The 16,171-nt window shown below is 44.2% G+C and overlaps 2 protein-coding genes and 1 long non-coding RNA gene across 11 annotated transcripts in view; 1 reads left to right on the top strand and 2 right to left on the bottom strand.

Annotated features, from left to right (window-relative positions):
- Positions 1-14,386, top strand: part of LOC309489029 (C-type lectin domain family 10 member A-like) — a 36,319-nt gene extending 21,933 nt beyond the window's left edge. For 2 of the 7 annotated variants that reach the window (XM_082157534.1, XM_082157536.1), the window contains exon 6: positions 4,338-5,651. In XM_082157534.1, the coding sequence (XP_082013660.1) occupies positions 4,338-4,474 (137 nt within the window). In that variant the 3' untranslated portion in view covers positions 4,475-5,651. Of the gene's footprint in view, positions 1-2,073; positions 2,263-2,449; positions 2,578-4,090; positions 4,198-4,308; positions 5,657-13,554; positions 13,662-13,757 lie in introns of those variants that run through there. The other 5 variants (XM_082157531.1, XM_082157539.1, XM_082157532.1 and 2 more) reach the window with 5 other exon arrangements.
- The window catches only part of cadm2a (cell adhesion molecule 2a), a 500,950-nt gene that overhangs the window by 136,322 nt on the left and 348,457 nt on the right, over positions 1-16,171 (bottom strand). The gene's annotated exons all lie outside the window — the stretch shown is intronic.
- Positions 1,328-2,084, bottom strand: LOC309489046. Its single transcript, XR_014202326.1, has 2 exons — positions 1,956-2,084; positions 1,328-1,773 (listed from the first exon to the last, which is right to left on the bottom strand). It is a non-coding gene; the product is annotated as an uncharacterized lncRNA (long non-coding RNA).

A 16,171-nucleotide genomic window follows, 5' to 3' on the forward strand; every position in this document is an offset into this window, starting at 1 on the left:
ACAGGCTGGAGGACGAAGGAGCGAGGAAACGAAGAAGCATCAATTTGAGTATTGAGAAGCACCCATAGGCTATGTCTACATTTATCCAGATACATTTGAAAACAGCGTTTTCGTTTAAAAACGCTCTCCATCCACACTAGCGTTTTCCGACGTTTCAGTGTGGAGGAGAAACTTTTGGAAAACGCTAAATTCACCTCACTGCGCATGCGTAAAACCTCACAAAAGCTCACTGAGATGATACAGACGGAAAAATAAATGATAAAGTTATCGCGGAATTCTTCTGACAGGATAATTTTATTTAGCAAAATATCTCACCATTCACTGATGCGTCCACGTCGCACTCACTCACCAAATGTTTGGACTAAAAGGCAACTGCTCTCATGTATTGCCGCAGGACAGCAAATGTGAGTAAATTTTCTGTAATCTTTGCAGGACTGTGATATGAAGAGTGTGCAAAGTAATATATTTTAGAACCAGTGTGAAAGTGAATAGCACATAACAGTCACAATACCGGTATAAACATGGATATCTATTGGTACAAAATGCACAGTGGCGTAGCGGACAGGCAAGCAGTGTTGGGGGGGCCCCGCGAAAACCCCCGTGCCAGGTTGTGCCGATAGACGATGATCAGCTGACAATTATATTCAGTTATCAGCATTGATATTTTAAAATGTAAATATTTTAATTCAATATTGTGCGAAAATTTCCTTTATCAACAATTGCTAAGAAAATGATGGATAGAGATGGATTTACGCTACGCCACTGAATATGCGTCACATGACTAAACTTATGTCATCGTTTTTAAATACCTCTGTTTTGACAGTGCACACTACAACAGCGTTTTCAAATTTATCCACTTTGGAGAGTGTTTTCAAAAAACTTTGTTTTCATTAATGAAAATGCCGTCTCAATGTGGATGGAAGGCCAAAACGGAGAGAAAGATATGCGTAAACGATATGTCAAACGAAAACATATTAGTGTGGACAAGGCCATAGTCTGCAACCATCAGGGAGTACAATAAGGAACACATCTTCTGCACATCTTTTCATTGAGAGATCTGATTGCTGCATGATGTCACTGTTGAAACATTCAGCTGACAGACAGTGATGGACCCTAAGGCATGAAGTTTTTTTGTACAATTTGACCTATAAAAGTAAAAAAAGTACTATTTTATATTGGAGTATTTTTGACTCATTCTCCAGTATAAAAATCTAAACATCCCTAAAACAAACAAGATGCATTTCTTTTTATTTAAAAATACTAACTGCACTAGGGACGCCAAAATATATTTTGGTTTGGATGTACCTTAATAGATTTGGCCCAAAGGTTTCTGACAGTAGTTCTTTTAAGTCCACCTTTTTGAAAATCAACAAATAACTTATGCGCAAAATATCGCATAATAAATGCAGCCGCTGCTAATACCATAAACTGATCAGCGGTCTGGACCTTTGATGTACCAGCAACAATATAAACATGTTAAAAGCTGCAAAAGTTCTCAAACAGCACCCACTGTCCAATTGAACAAGCCCCTGATGCATTGAAACAAAGACACTGAATGATTATGCCTTAACTGCATTAAAATCCTATTCAAATGAACCCAATCCACACTGTGTGAAAAAAAAAAAGGAAAAAAAAGGGTACTTTTGTGGTGAGTTAAAGTTCCACAAAAACAGTTCCTTTCTGCATAAATACTTGAAATATTTCCACAAAAGAACAGTTCCTTTCTGCATAAATACTGGGCACACAGATGAGGAACAAAACACAGGAGAGAAACTAGTTCGTTGGCATCTAGACGACACTGAAACTGTCTGAAAGTGTAAATGAAAATATAGAAAGGAGTACAACCAGCAAAATGCACAGAAAAGATGGACAAACCACTGATGAGATCTACGAAAATTATGATGCTATAAAAGATAAAATTGGAAAAGAGATCACAGACTCAATGCAAAGAAAACCATCTGAATGCACAGGTACTGAGATTAATAATTCACTTAGTTTTTTAATACTTTCAGTTGATGTGTGCTGTGTTAAATTGATAAATAAAGAAAATAACATCATATCTGTGGTGTTCAGGAAGTGATTCTGTGAGGAACAGAAGCTCCAGAGCAGCTGCAGTGTGTTTGGTGTTGCTGTGTGTTCTTCTGCTGACTGCAGTCATAGTGCTGTGTGTCACGTTCACTCAAGAGAGACAACAGCTAATATCCAAGAATGAAAATCTGACCAATGAGAGAAATCAGCTAATAAATAATCTTAAGAGTTATGGTAAAGTTTCTTTAATGTATGTTATTTGCTACACAGCAGACATTTTTAAAACATAATGTAATTGGGTTGTTCTCACAATAACTTTCATTGTACAGAATCTACAGTATGAGTTTACTATCTGTTATAAGTTACTGATAGGTGAGTGTAATGGGAATAAAGAGCTAACAGCTAAACTGGTTGTTTACAGGTGGATGGGCTTACTATAAATCTAGTTTTTACTACATGCCGAATGAGTCGAAGAGCTGGACTGAGAGCAGAAGATACTGTACAGAGAGAGGAGCAGATCTGATCATCATAAACAACAGCGAAGAACAAGTGAGTGAGAGAAAGAATAAAGAAGTGTGTGTGTGTGTGTGTGTGTGTGTGTGTGTGTGTGTGTGTGTGTGTGTGTGTGTGGCAGCCAGGGCTGGACTGGGACAAAAAATCGGCCCGGGCATTTTGGCCCAGACTGGCCCACTATATGATCATAAACACCACCCATCTTTGCACGTCCTTAATTATATTCATACCAACTCCTATTCCATAAAACCACTAATGCCATGTAATGAGTGAGTATAGGAACGAGTGAAAATTTGACATTTATTAATTAATAATACAGTTGAACTATACTCCACAGTGATGAATCCTAAAACAAGCTATAAGCTGCAATGGCATAGCAATATGGGGGCATTCGGGGGCATGCCCCCCCGAGAGAAAATTTTGTGCATTTTAATGTTAAATTCATCAATCTGGTGCACTTTGAGAGTTCAAAATTAAAAGCTCCAACCCATATTCAGTGTGCAAATTAAACAAAAAATTCAAACCTCTTTTAGTTACAGTGTCTATTTACATTACACCTACTACATAATAATAGTTATAATATTAATCCAATGACAGTAATAGCCATATTTTGTAAAACAAATACACTAAAAAATAAAGGAAACTTTCATAATTAGTTTCGTACCAATTTCTATACTTGAAAGAGATAAGCACATGATCTTTTATTTTGACGCAAACTGCATCAAGCTTTTATTTTGGCAGAAAACATGGTTTACAAACGCCTCTCATTAAATTTCTAGTGAATTGCGGTAATCGTCAACTACTGTATGCAAAGTGGAAATAATCTGTAACTGGGTTATGGGTTCCTACACTCGATCATGACATAGCTTAAGTGTTTTGAAAGTAGTTCTGCTTACCGCAGGCTCTACACTTTCTCGTCTCTCTCCTGATCCTCCTCACTATCATCATCATCACTGGAGCTGATGAAGGGCAGAAAACATATATTTTGACACATTTTACAGTGTCTGCTTTAAGGGCCTGGTTCTATTTTTTCAAGCTATTTCTCTGCACAATCCTTGCGTTTCTTCTCCATCTCGCAGACTATTTTGACAGATACACACTGACACTGCTGCACGCTCGCTCACTCGTTTAAAGTTGTGATTGGGCAAGCCCAGTGTCAATCAAGAAAAGAACCAATGGGCCACTGATCTACGCGTTTCATGGGCTGGTCTGTCAGAAAAAAATAAACTAACACTGACTTTTTTTTACCACTGCATTACACCGGCACAAACCCAGCGCCGCCAATTAAGCAAAACAAAACAAAACGAATGGGCCGCCGATGTACAAATTTTATGGGCCGTTAACATTTTTTAAAATAATAATAATAATAATAAAAATTATGTATGAGTATGAGATGTATCGGCCCAAAAAGCACGTCGGCCCACCGGGCAAATGCCCGGTATGCCCGATGGCCAGTCCAGCCCTGGTGGCAACTAAATGAGAGATGGTCAGATGAAATGTGTCTATTATCTGTTTATGATATAAATATGCAATTGTTTCATCTGCTCAGGATTTTGTTAAGAAAATGTTTGGTGGTACTTCTATCTATATTGGTCTGACTGACAGTGATGTGGAGGGAACATGGAAATGGGTTGATGGAAGCACACTGACCTCTGGGTGAGAAAACACTGAACTGAACTGATTAATATATAATAAATGATTCTTACAGTCAGTATCATATCACACAGAAAGCAGGACTGAACATCTAATGCTGATCTGTATTTTCAGCATCTGGGGGTCTGGAGAGCCTAATGGAGGTAGAAGCGAGAACTGTGTTGTGATTGTGGATCATGACCAAAGGTGGCCAACGTTATTCGGTTTGCATGATGTTGAATGTAATAGAGTTTTTCAATGGATCTGTGAGAACAGTATTTCACAACTCACACTGCCATAGGAACATCACACACCTTTTTTGGTGCAAGATTAACTGAACAAAACTTGTGTAATAATTGATCATCTAAAGCAGTGTTTCTCAGCCTTGTTCCTGGAGGATGCTCTCAACAGCACATTTTCAATGTACCCTTTGTCAGACACCTATTTCATGTCCTGGAGTTTCTTGTAAAGAGCTGATGAGATGAGTTAGGTTTATTTAATTAAGGAGAAATACAAAATGTGCAAAAATGGGACTACAGTAAATGCTTTCCAATCGACCAGAAAGGACTTGCGAGTGAACATCACAAAGTATTCTGTCATATCAAGTGAGATCCCAGTCTGAAGGGAGTGAACATCTTCAATATATGTACATTATTCAGTTCTACAGTACATCACCAGTCATTGCGCATCAGTCCAGTACTTAAAATAAAGAAGTTTGAATAAAATAAAGGTGTTAAAAAAGATTTTTTGAGTTATTATTGAGTTTAATTAGTCCAAGGTGTGGCTTGTAAAGATTTTTTGAATTTTTTGGGTCTAAAATGCGGACTGTAACGAGTATGTTCGTTTCTTTGTGTTTTAGTTTGGTTTTGTTCTGTTCCTGTTCTTCTGTTCCCCGGTCATTAACTACATTTACCAATAATGCAATTTTTTCTAATAATCAGAGTAAGGTCTTAATCACAGTAAGATGTTTACATGACACGAGCAGAACTCTTCACTCCAGTTTACATGCAATTTTCATTATTCTGATTATTCGCCAATAAGTATGGTTCTACCACACTCAGAATAGGCATTCAGTATGCATGTTACCGGCCATTGTTTTAATCTACTCGCATCAAATTCAAAATAATTTTTTTATGGACGCACTGGATATTATTCGGTGCTGTGATGAACATTGCAATACCAGATTTGCTTACGCTGTCGTCACGTTTTTTTTCGCACCGTCTGGATGAAGATACGGAGGAGAAACTGCACAGCGGTTCATTCATGAAGTTGTGTGAAACGCAAGGTATCCGTGTAGAACCGAGCACATGCGCAGTTTGGTCAGAGCAGTAATAATGTGCTTAAGGTGTTTACATGCCTGTTGTGATTAAAATCAGTGTACACCACATATTTTAATGCGAATATGGTTACTACGATAATGAGTAGTTATCAGACAATGAGTAATTAATCACATTAGTTTGATCGAAGTTTTATGTTTACATTTAGCAAAGCTTAACACACTTTCATGTTCTATTCAGTTTAGCGTTTATTTTCACGCACCGCTTATACTGAGACTTTTCTCGGTGATTTGCAGTCTTTAAATACATATGATTAGTGCTTTCACTGATGGAAAAATCGGTTTAAAACAGTACTTGTAAAAGTAAAGGAAGAACACAAAGTAACCCCAGTTCCCTTTCGTGGTCACTCCGAGTTACGTCGGATGACGACGATTGGGGTTTCGCTTAGAAGCCTATCACCTTCGAGTATATAAAACGAGCCAATGGCAATGAAATGCCATGGGTCTGCGGAATTTGCATAGCGTAACTCCGCCCGCCGCAGGGGGTATATAAGGAAGTACGCTGGCACAATGCAGATATGTTTTCGCTTCGGAGCCGAGAACTTCTCCACTCCTGCAAGCCAAATATTCTGAGTTAGTCTTCTCTTACCTTCGAGACGAGCGAACTCTCCGGTGTTGGTGTGACGGCGTTTTCAGCGAGTGCTCACTACCCTGCTGATCTTGTCAGTGATCTGACAGATAGTGTGTTTCTCCCTGTTCGCTTCAGCATCCGCGGAGTTTTTCCTCTCACAAAAAGAGCATTGCACGTGGCACGTCTTTTTAAAGATGCCTCGCCCGTGCACTTCTGGTTGCGGTGGCGAGATATTTTTCTCTGATGGGCACGATCGCTGCTTAACGTGTTTGGGCGTTGATCACGCTAAAGCAGCGTTCGTGGATGACTCATGTTCTCACTGCGGGAACATGACCATCTCTATGCTGCGGTCGAGACTCAATGAGCTCACTAGAGCGAGAGTCCCCCTACCCACACCCCGATCTACTGGTCCCGAGAGGGCTAGTACTTCGGCTGGTGGCCGGGGTGACCTGAGGGTGACTGTGTGGGACATACCGCCGACACGTCCACGGTCCACACACCCCTCTCCAGCATCAGCACCCGCGAGTGTTCAAACTGAGACCGCTGGTCCCTCTTCGGAGCCCCAGCGCGTCTCGTTTGGAGCTCCAGAGGAAGATACTATGTCCATCGCTGCATCACAAGGTGGGCGCGAGTCCTCGGGAAGTGAGGATTCGGCTGTGTTGCCGCCCTCGGGCGTGCCAGCATTGCCCGAGTCTGATCCCGAGCTGACCGCCATGCTTTCCCGGGCAGCCGCGGCCATTGGTATTGAGTGGTCCCCGCCACCTGATCCAGTGCGCTCGCGGCTGGATGATTGGTTTTTGGGAGCGGCCGCTGACACCCGTCGCCGCCCAACCCCAATACCATTCTTCCCGGAAGTGCATGAGGAAGTCACGCGGTCCTGGAAGGCTCCCATGTCTTCCCGTGATCGTTCGACGGCTTTCTCCGCCTTTCCTCCCCTCGATAGAGCTGATGCTTGTGGGTACACTGGGATTCCCACGGTTGAACGTTCTGTCGCGATGCAGCTGTGTCCGACAAGCGCTTCATCACGTGGTGATCCTAAGCACCCGTCCAAAGCCTGTAGATTCTCGTCTACCATGGTGGCGAAATCTTACAGAGCGGCGGGACAGGCAGCTGCCTCTTTGCATGCCATGGCCATCTTACAGGTCTACCAGGCCAAGATGCTTCGTGACATGCACGAGGGTAGGACAGACCCAGGGCTCTTCGATGAGCTGCGCGCCGCCACCGACCTCGCTCTCCGGGCGACGAAGGTGACCGCGCGCTCCCTGGGTTTGGTGATGTCCACAGCTGTGGTCCAGGAGAGACATCTCTGGCTGAACCTGGCTGATATGCGTGAGCCCGAGCGGACTCGTCTGCTTGACGCTCCCATATCCCAGGCCGGCCTTTTCGGCGGTGCAGTCGAGGACTTTGCCCAACAGTTCTCGACTGCTCAGAAGCAGACTGAGGCGATTAAGCACATTCTGCCCCGACGCTCTGCTGCTCAGCCGTCGGTGCAGAATCCTCAGCCTGCTCGCCGCCGAGGGCGCCCTCCCGCGGCTCCCGCCCCTCCCGCACGGCCCCAGCAGCAGCCTTCATCTGGGCCGCGTCGTGGAGGAAGCCGTAGGAAGGCGCCACAGCCCTCTCCAGCCCCGCAGCCCGCTAAACGCCAGGCTAAGCGGCGCTCCTGAGACGGGCAGCTCAGGATTGGCTTTCTTTTCGCTACAGGAGGTGGTAGCAGGGCCACTCCTTCCCCCGGTGGAGGGCCGGGGGAGAATCTTTTGTTCTCCACTCCCCGCTGCTCGTCTCACGACGGGCAGCACCCTAATGTGGTTAAAGAAAGAATCGAAATCCCCAATCCTGAGCCTACAGACCCAGAGGGCCGCAGTGCGCGCCACCCTCGGGTCCCGCCACTGCCGCCCTCCTCTGTCCCAGAGGTCTGGGATGACAGCACGCGCCGCCCACGGGCCACGCTCCTCTCATCCCCCTCTGTCGCCAGACCCCTGCCAGAGCACGCCCCCGTGGGACGCGCGCCCTCCCCTGGCCTCCTCTGGCAGGACGCGGTTAATGACCGTGCCCCCGCACAGGGCCGCGATGCCACCCTCGCCGGTGCCGGTCATTCCGCCTCGCTGCCCCACCGACGGTACGTCTGTGGTTCGTATGACCCCGCTGGTGCACTTTCTGGAGGCCTGGCTAGAGCTTCCCAGACTGTCCCGCTGGGTCGCGAGAACCATCAGGCTCGGCTACGCGATTCAGTTCGCGCGATCTCCTCCCCGCTTCAGCGGAGTCCGCTTCACTATGGTCGGTGGCAATGCCCCTGTCATGAGAGCGGAGGTCGTCACCCTGCTGGCGAAGGGTGCGATCGAGATTGTCCCTCCAGCCGAAATGAGGTCCGGCTTCTACAGCCCTTACTTCATTGTACCCAAGAAGTCCGGTGGGTTACGGCCAATCCTCGACCTGCGCGTCTTGAACCGCTCCCTTCACAGGCTGCCGTTCAAGATGCTAACGGCCAAACACATCCTCCAGTGTGTGCGGCCGCAGGATTGGTTTGCAGCGATCGACCTGAAGGACGCCTACTTCCATGTCTCCATTTTACCTCGACACAGACCATTTCTACGGTTTGCTTTCGAGGGGCAGGCATACCAGTACGCGGTTCTCCCTTTCGGGCTAGCCCTGTCTCCTCGCGTCTTTACGAAGGTCGTCGAGGCAGCCCTTGTTCCCCTTCGGGAACACGGGGTTCGCATCCTGAACTATCTCGACGACTGGCTTATCCTAGCTCACTCTCGAGACCAGGTTTGCGAACACAGGGACCTAGTGCTCCGGCACCTAGTCCGTCTGGGCCTTCGGGTCAACTGGGAGAAGAGCAAACTCTGCCCCGTGCAGAGGATCTCTTTTCTCGGTATGGAGATCGACTCGGTCGCCATGTGCGCGCAGCTTACGAGCGAGCGCGCGCAGTCACTGCTGACTTGTCTTCGTCAGTTCGAGGACAAGAGTGCGGTTCCACTGAAACTTTTTCAGAGGCTCCTGGGGCATATGGCATCCGCAGCCGCAGTAACGCCGCTGGGATTGCTTCATATGAGACCGCTTCAGCTTAGCTTCGCGATCGAGTCCCGAGGTGGGCATGGCAACACGGCACGCTCCGAGTCCCAGTGACTCCAGCCTGCCGTCAGACCTTCACCCCGTGGGCGAACCTCAATTTTCTACGGGCCGGAGTGCCCTTAGAACGAGTTTCCCGGCATGTTGTTGTGTCAACAGATGCCTCCAACACGGGCTGGGGCGCCATGTGCAATGGTCATGCTGCCGCGGGCTCCTGGACAGGACCCCAGCGCCTTTGGCATGTCAATTGCCTCGAGTTGCTGGCTGTACGTCTCGCCCTGCACCGCTTCCATGCGCTGCTCAGGGGCCAGCACGTACTAGTCCGATCAGACAATACCGCAACAGTAGCGTACATCAACCACCAGGGTGGTCTACGCTCCCGCCGTATGTCGCAACTCGCTCGCCACCTCCTCATATGGAGTCAGAAGCATCTGAGGTCGCTTCGAGCCATTTATATCCCGGGACACCTGAACCAGGCGGCCGACGAGCTGTCTCGAGTTCGGCCTCTCGCTGGAGAATGGCGACTCCATCCCCAGACGGCCCAGCTGATTTGGGATCAGTTCGGCGACGCACAGGTAGACCTGTTTGCCTCCCACGACTCGTCCCATTGCGACCTGTTTTACTCCCTGACCGAGGGCACGCTCGGCACGGATGCACTGGCGCACAGCTGGCCGCGGGGCCTACGCAAGTATGCGTTTCCCCCAGTGAGCCTTCTTGCGCAGACCTTGCGCAAGATCAGGGAGGACGAGGAGCAGGTCATTTTGGTTGCCCCGTATTGGCCCAACCGGACCTGGTTCTCCGAACTACTACTCCTCGCGACAGCACCTCCCTGGCCAATTCCTCTGAGGAAGGACCTCCTTTCTCAGGGACGGGGCACCTTATGGCACCCTCGTCCCGATCTTTGGAACCTCCATGTGTGGCTCCTGGACGGGACGAGGCAGGTTTGAGTACCCTACCACCTGCGGTGGTGGCTACCATCACTTCCGCTAGAGCATCGTCCACGAGACATGCCTATGCGTTGAAGTGGAACCTCTTCGTCAACTGGTGTTCTTCTAAACATCAAGAACCCACGAAATGCCCGATCAGTGTCGTGCTTTCCTTCCTGCAAGAAGGGTTGGAGCGAAGGCTGTCTCCCTCCACCCTGAAAGTGTATGTTGCCGCCATTGCCGCACATCACGAAGCAGTTGATGGTAAGTCTCTGGGAAGGCACGACCTGATCGTCAGGTTCCTGAGGGGAGCGAGGAGACTAAATCCTCCTCGTCCTCCCTTCGTACCCTCTTGGGACCTCTCAGTGGTTCTAACTGCCCTGCAGAGTGCTCCATTTGAGCCTTTACAGTCAGTGGAGCTTAAGTTCCTGTCAATGAAGACAGCGCTCCTGGTTGCATTGGCCTCCATCAAGAGGGTAGGGGACCTGCAGGCATTTTCGGTTGACGAAGCGTGCCTGGAATTCGGGCCGGCTAACTCTCACGTGATCCTGAGACCCCGGCTTGGATACGTGCCCAAGGTTCCTACCACACCCTTTCGAGACCAGGTAGTGAACCTGCAAGCGCTGCCCTTGGAGGAGGCAGACCCAGCCTTGGCACTGCTCTGTCCAGTACGCGCCCTCCGTGCTTACGTAGACAGAACGCGGTGTTTCAGGACCTCAGACCAGCTCTTTGTCTGTCATGGTGGGAAGCTGAAGGGAAAGGCTCTCTCAAAGCAAAGGTTATCCCACTGGATAGTGGATACCATTGCTGTGGCATACCAGCAGCAAGGTCGTCCGTGCCCCCTTGGTGTGAAAGCCCACTCCACACGTAGTGTGGCTTCCTCTTGGGCTCTAGCGCATGGCGCCTCGCTAACAGACATTTGTAGAGCTGCAGGCTGGGCGACACCCAACACATTCGCGAGATTCTATAATCTCCGAGTAGAGCCAGTTTCTTCTCATGTACTCGCTTCAACCAGCCGGTGCTAGATTCTGCTCAGGTGTCTTCGCTTGCTCGCCATTCCTCTCCACGGACGGGATACGTGCGATATTTCTCTCAGGTGAGTCTGATAAGCTCTGAGTTTCCTCCAGCACTGGTTACGTCAACGCCTGAGTTATGCCAATCTGCCATAACGCAGTTTTTGCGCTTGACTAGGTGCCTCCATGTGCATGGTTCCCCCTCTGGGCGACCCCCACATGTGTATTCCACTGTAAGTCTCCTTGTGAGCGTGTGTCTTTCCCTTGGCAAGCCACCTTGCCACCCCTGGGGTTTAAAATTCCACCTGCGGCTGGACACCCCAGTGATTTTCCATATGCAGCCCTCTGGGTCATATGTGTATTCTAAGTCCCCCCCATCAATGGCTGGGCATAATTGCATATTTCTCTCTGGAGATATGCTTCCCAGTGTACCTTGGTATCCCTGTGTTAAGTAGGACTCCTTCGTTCGTGCTAGTCTCACAACAGGGAGCTCAGATTTACGCAGGGCACTGGAAGACAGCCGAGGTGGCGTGATTAGACTGGAACCCCAATCGTCGTCATCCGACGTAACTCGGAGTGACCACGAAAGGGAACGTCTCGGTTACGGATGTAACCCTCGTTCCCTGAGTGGGAACGGAGACGTTACGTCTTCCTGCCACTTCCGCTGTACCGCTGAAAAACGCCTGGGGCTAGTCTCGGCTCCTCAGCGAAGACATATCTGCATTGTGCCAGCGTACTTCCTTATATACCCCCTGCGGCGGGCGGAGTTACGCTATGCAAATTCCGCAGACCCATGGCATTTCATTGCCATTGGCTCGTTTTATATACTCGAAGGTGATAGGCTTCTAAGCGAAACCCCAATCGTCGTCATCCGACGTAACGTCTCCGTTCCCACTCAGGGAACGAGGGTTACATCCGTAACCGAGACGTTTTGCGTGGTGCAAATCTGCGTGGTGGCGCAACTGTTAAACCGAGTGCGCTTGTGTGGCAGCGAATGTACATTTATCTGTTCCCATTGTCTTAATGATGTTCTCCGGATAAGCGAGTTACTGGTATACTGGGGTGTGTCAGTAAAATGCCAGTAAAAGGCAAATTCTTAAGCTATACCATTATTTATAAAGATTACTTTATTGTAACCTATTTGAAGCACACAATAATGATGATATTAGCATACTTCACGTTTACTTGAAATGCCATTGCAGTGTTTTTAAATCACTAAAAGTTTGTTATTAGTATACTATTAATGTATGTTCAACAATCTTACAGTGTAAATGAATTGCAATTGTAATGTCACCAAAATACATTTGAAGTTTATGCTGAGTGAATCCTGCATTTCAAAACTTAAGTACACTTTAAATATACTCTTGTATTTAAGAATACTTGGAATAGTTCCACTTTAGCACAAACAAGTATATTAAATACAACTTTAGTTGAACTTCAGCACTGCTTTTGGACAACTAAAATGCATTTAGTACAAAATTAGTAATCCAATTTAACAGACTTTAAGCATAGGTTACCAATTTATAGTGTGCCACAAATACATTTAGTTATACTAAAGTACATACAAATAAATTGTGCTTATTTTTTTCACTAGGGGTTACACCATGGCTGCGTTCCAGTCCAAAGTTGTCATGCCCTTCACTTGCTAACTTCCCTCCGTCTCGTTCACTCGGATGTACGTCATTGCGAGTGCCCACTACTGGCGGAAACTGCAATGGGCTGAATTGGAACATCCTAAGCCCTTGATCACTTGGAATCAGCTATGTAGTTGATTTATTATTTACATTTTTTTTTCCTTTAAGAATTTGTTTAATGCAGCATCCAAATGTTTGTGTGTTTGGGTTGTTTAAAAAAAAAAAAATATATATATATATATATCATAGAGTTGTCTATTGTGGTGGTGATAAAACGAGATCTGTGGTGACGTCACAATCGTACTGCATTGTGGGACATATAGGTGCCTGCAGTGTACATATGAAGTAGACTCGCTCCCTCGGTCAAAATCGAGGGAACGAGGGTCTGTCCATCTAAACTTCCCTCGTCCACTTCACGAAGTGGAACGCACTTCAAAATGGCGGCAGGTATTCCCCCGAGGGGAAGTGCTTAGGGAAGTTCGCAAGTGCATGTCTAAAAGTGGACTGGAACGCAGCACTGGTTTCGGGGGAGAGGAGAGAATTATCAGATATCTTGAAGAGACACCACAGAAAAAAGAGAACAGTTTTCAGTCGTTCTCATAATACCAGTGACTGTAATAAAATTATACCATTTTACCAATCGCACTTAGACATTTAAAATGATACCAAACATGCAAGGATAGATATATTCTCAGTGAACTTTTAGTGACTTGAATCAGGGGGAAAGGAAGGGAGGGGGGAGAGGGGGATGCACAGATAAGCAAGGAAATACGTTTGGGCAATGTCTGTTGTCTGTTTATGATATAAATGTGCAACTGTTTCATCTGCTCAGGATTTTGTTATGAACATGACTGGTTCTGCTGCAGTCTGGATTGGTCTGACTGACAGTGATGTGGAGAACACATGGAAATGGGTTGATGGAAGCACACTGACCTCTGGGTGAGAAAACACTGAACTGATTAATATCTAATAAATGATTCTTACAGTATCATATCACACAGAAAGCAGCACTGAACATCTAATGATGATCTGTAGTTTCAGCTTCTGGGCGTCTGGAGAGCCAAATGGAGAAGAGGAAGACTGTGTTTTAACTCATTCATCAGGATTGGCTGATTATCCATGTAATGATGAGTTTAGATGGATCTGTGAGAAGACTATTTTTTAAACAACACATTTCAATAAATATGTGCTATGTGCATATTAGCGAACTACTGGATGCATATGATTTATTAAATTGTTAATTAGCATTCAGCTTTGTCAGCATTAGAATTCCATAATTGTCAGCTGTTATTCTGTAATCGCTCCTGCTATTGTCAACACATGAACACACCTGTTGCAACTCATAAGTCAAAATGTAATAATGCATAATGTAATATCTGCAGATAATGTATTAAGTATTATTAATAAAAAAAAACAAAAAAAACATTGATATTCCCTTGCCATATTTTTAAAATCCTAATCTTAAGAAATGCACCAGATTTAAATATTCATGAAATTATTTATCATTATTATTATTATTTCTGTACATTACTTATTATACATAACCCCAAAACATCTGTATAACAACCTGTGAAGAACTAATGTTGCATTTACTTCAGAAGGATTTGGCCAATAATGTCTTTAGCTCATTAGTTCTATACAAAAAAACAAAAACATCATCACTAAAAATATCACGAATATTATAAAAAATTTTTTGTAGAAGTTAAGTCTTTATGACAAACATTTTAATAACTATATCTCAAAAATGATTTATTACACAGAAAGTAAAAGCTTTATTTTTTAATTTAGTGCATACAACTTTATGAAATTGTTGAGTACACAATGTAGTCTAATAAGCCGACTTTTTTTGTAATAGTTTATTTGATAACATTTTATTTTACAATGTTTTAGAATGAAATTATACATTTAGGCCTAAGTACTAAGTAATATCAATTAACAACATGTACTTTCTATATGGCTGGGAATAGAGTTTGGTTTAGGGTTCGTTGCATGTATGCATAATTATGATTATGAATGCATTTAATTATGGATAATTATAATGATGCATAATTTACTGTTATAGCACCATATACATAACATGTGTAACAAAGACACTGTTAAATAAAGTATTACCGCTTGTTTTAGATAAAACTATTATTACATTTGAGCTCAAATTTACAATTAATAACACATTTATTTCCTTATGAACTGTCATTACATTATAATTCGCTATAGTGTGTTCATATACATTTTTCATACAAAAACATTTCATTATGTGAAAAAATTATTACATTGAAAAAAACATTACATGAGCTCAAGATTGTTTTTAGAAAATGACAATGAAGATTTTAATACAATAATAAAGTAAAACTTATTACATTATGTGCATTTATTACATCACGCTTAGTTATGAGTTGATACAACTCCTAAATAAGCCTGCAAAGTCACATTTATTGTGACTTAACACATTCATGTTATTGATTAAAAGGCACCTTTCTTTATTATGCTGTTCTGTAATAAACTAAATGTAATCTTAACGCTTTAAAATTAAACTACCTTTATCACAACAAACTTTTATGTGCTAAAATATGAGATGCATAGTCATTATTAATTAATATAAATCAGATGTAAGTGTATATGACTTTAAACTTTGCTACTATGTGTAATTTGACAATAATTTTATGTATGATTAGTTCCTATTTCACCCTACATCTTCAGAGACTATTTAGTTTTTTTCTATATTACATATTAGTTCCACATGTCTAGTTTACTTTCCTTTGTTCTACACCTGTTTATAAAGCCCTGTGTTTCAGCTGTTCTTGTTTATTTCTCATTTATGCATTGTGTGGTCTGCGTTATTATCCTGCGTGTTCATTCACAATGTTTGGATTATTAATAAAGCATGTTGTGTTTTTGAATCTCCTTAGTCTTCGTGCCTGCTGACCACATCATAAAACCTGACATAAAAATGGCGATAATGTTGCAATATCGCGATATTGAGCCACTCAAAATCTCTGCAAGGGTTCCCTTCACCGTGACCGGCTTCAACCCTAAAAAACACTGTTAAAATCTTAACTTAAACCTTGAATGTATATTATTTAACATCCCTTATAACGTCTTAAAACCCCTACATAACAATTTTTTTATCTCTTTTACCCCCCTGCTCTATATTGACTTTTTTTTTTATACTTGTGTAACATGCCTGTCCTCTTTGCTTTAAATGTATAAAGAAGGGAGCCAATCACCTCAAAAGCCTTTCACGACAGGAAACACTGACAACCTATAACCTATTGTACATTTCACCCCACTTGTATATTTAAATACACAAACGTATCTATCAAGAGATAATATTTCACAAGATGGATAATATTCACTGAGACTTTTTACAATCAACTTTAATAAAACACTATAAACATGCTTGATTTGTATTGTCTTTTATAAAACGTATCAATGTTGACTAAACATGCAGC

This window comes from Leuciscus leuciscus (genome assembly GCF_965113295.1).
Source record: "Leuciscus leuciscus genome assembly, chromosome: 24".
Taxonomy (NCBI): domain Eukaryota; kingdom Metazoa; phylum Chordata; class Actinopteri; order Cypriniformes; family Leuciscidae; genus Leuciscus; species Leuciscus leuciscus.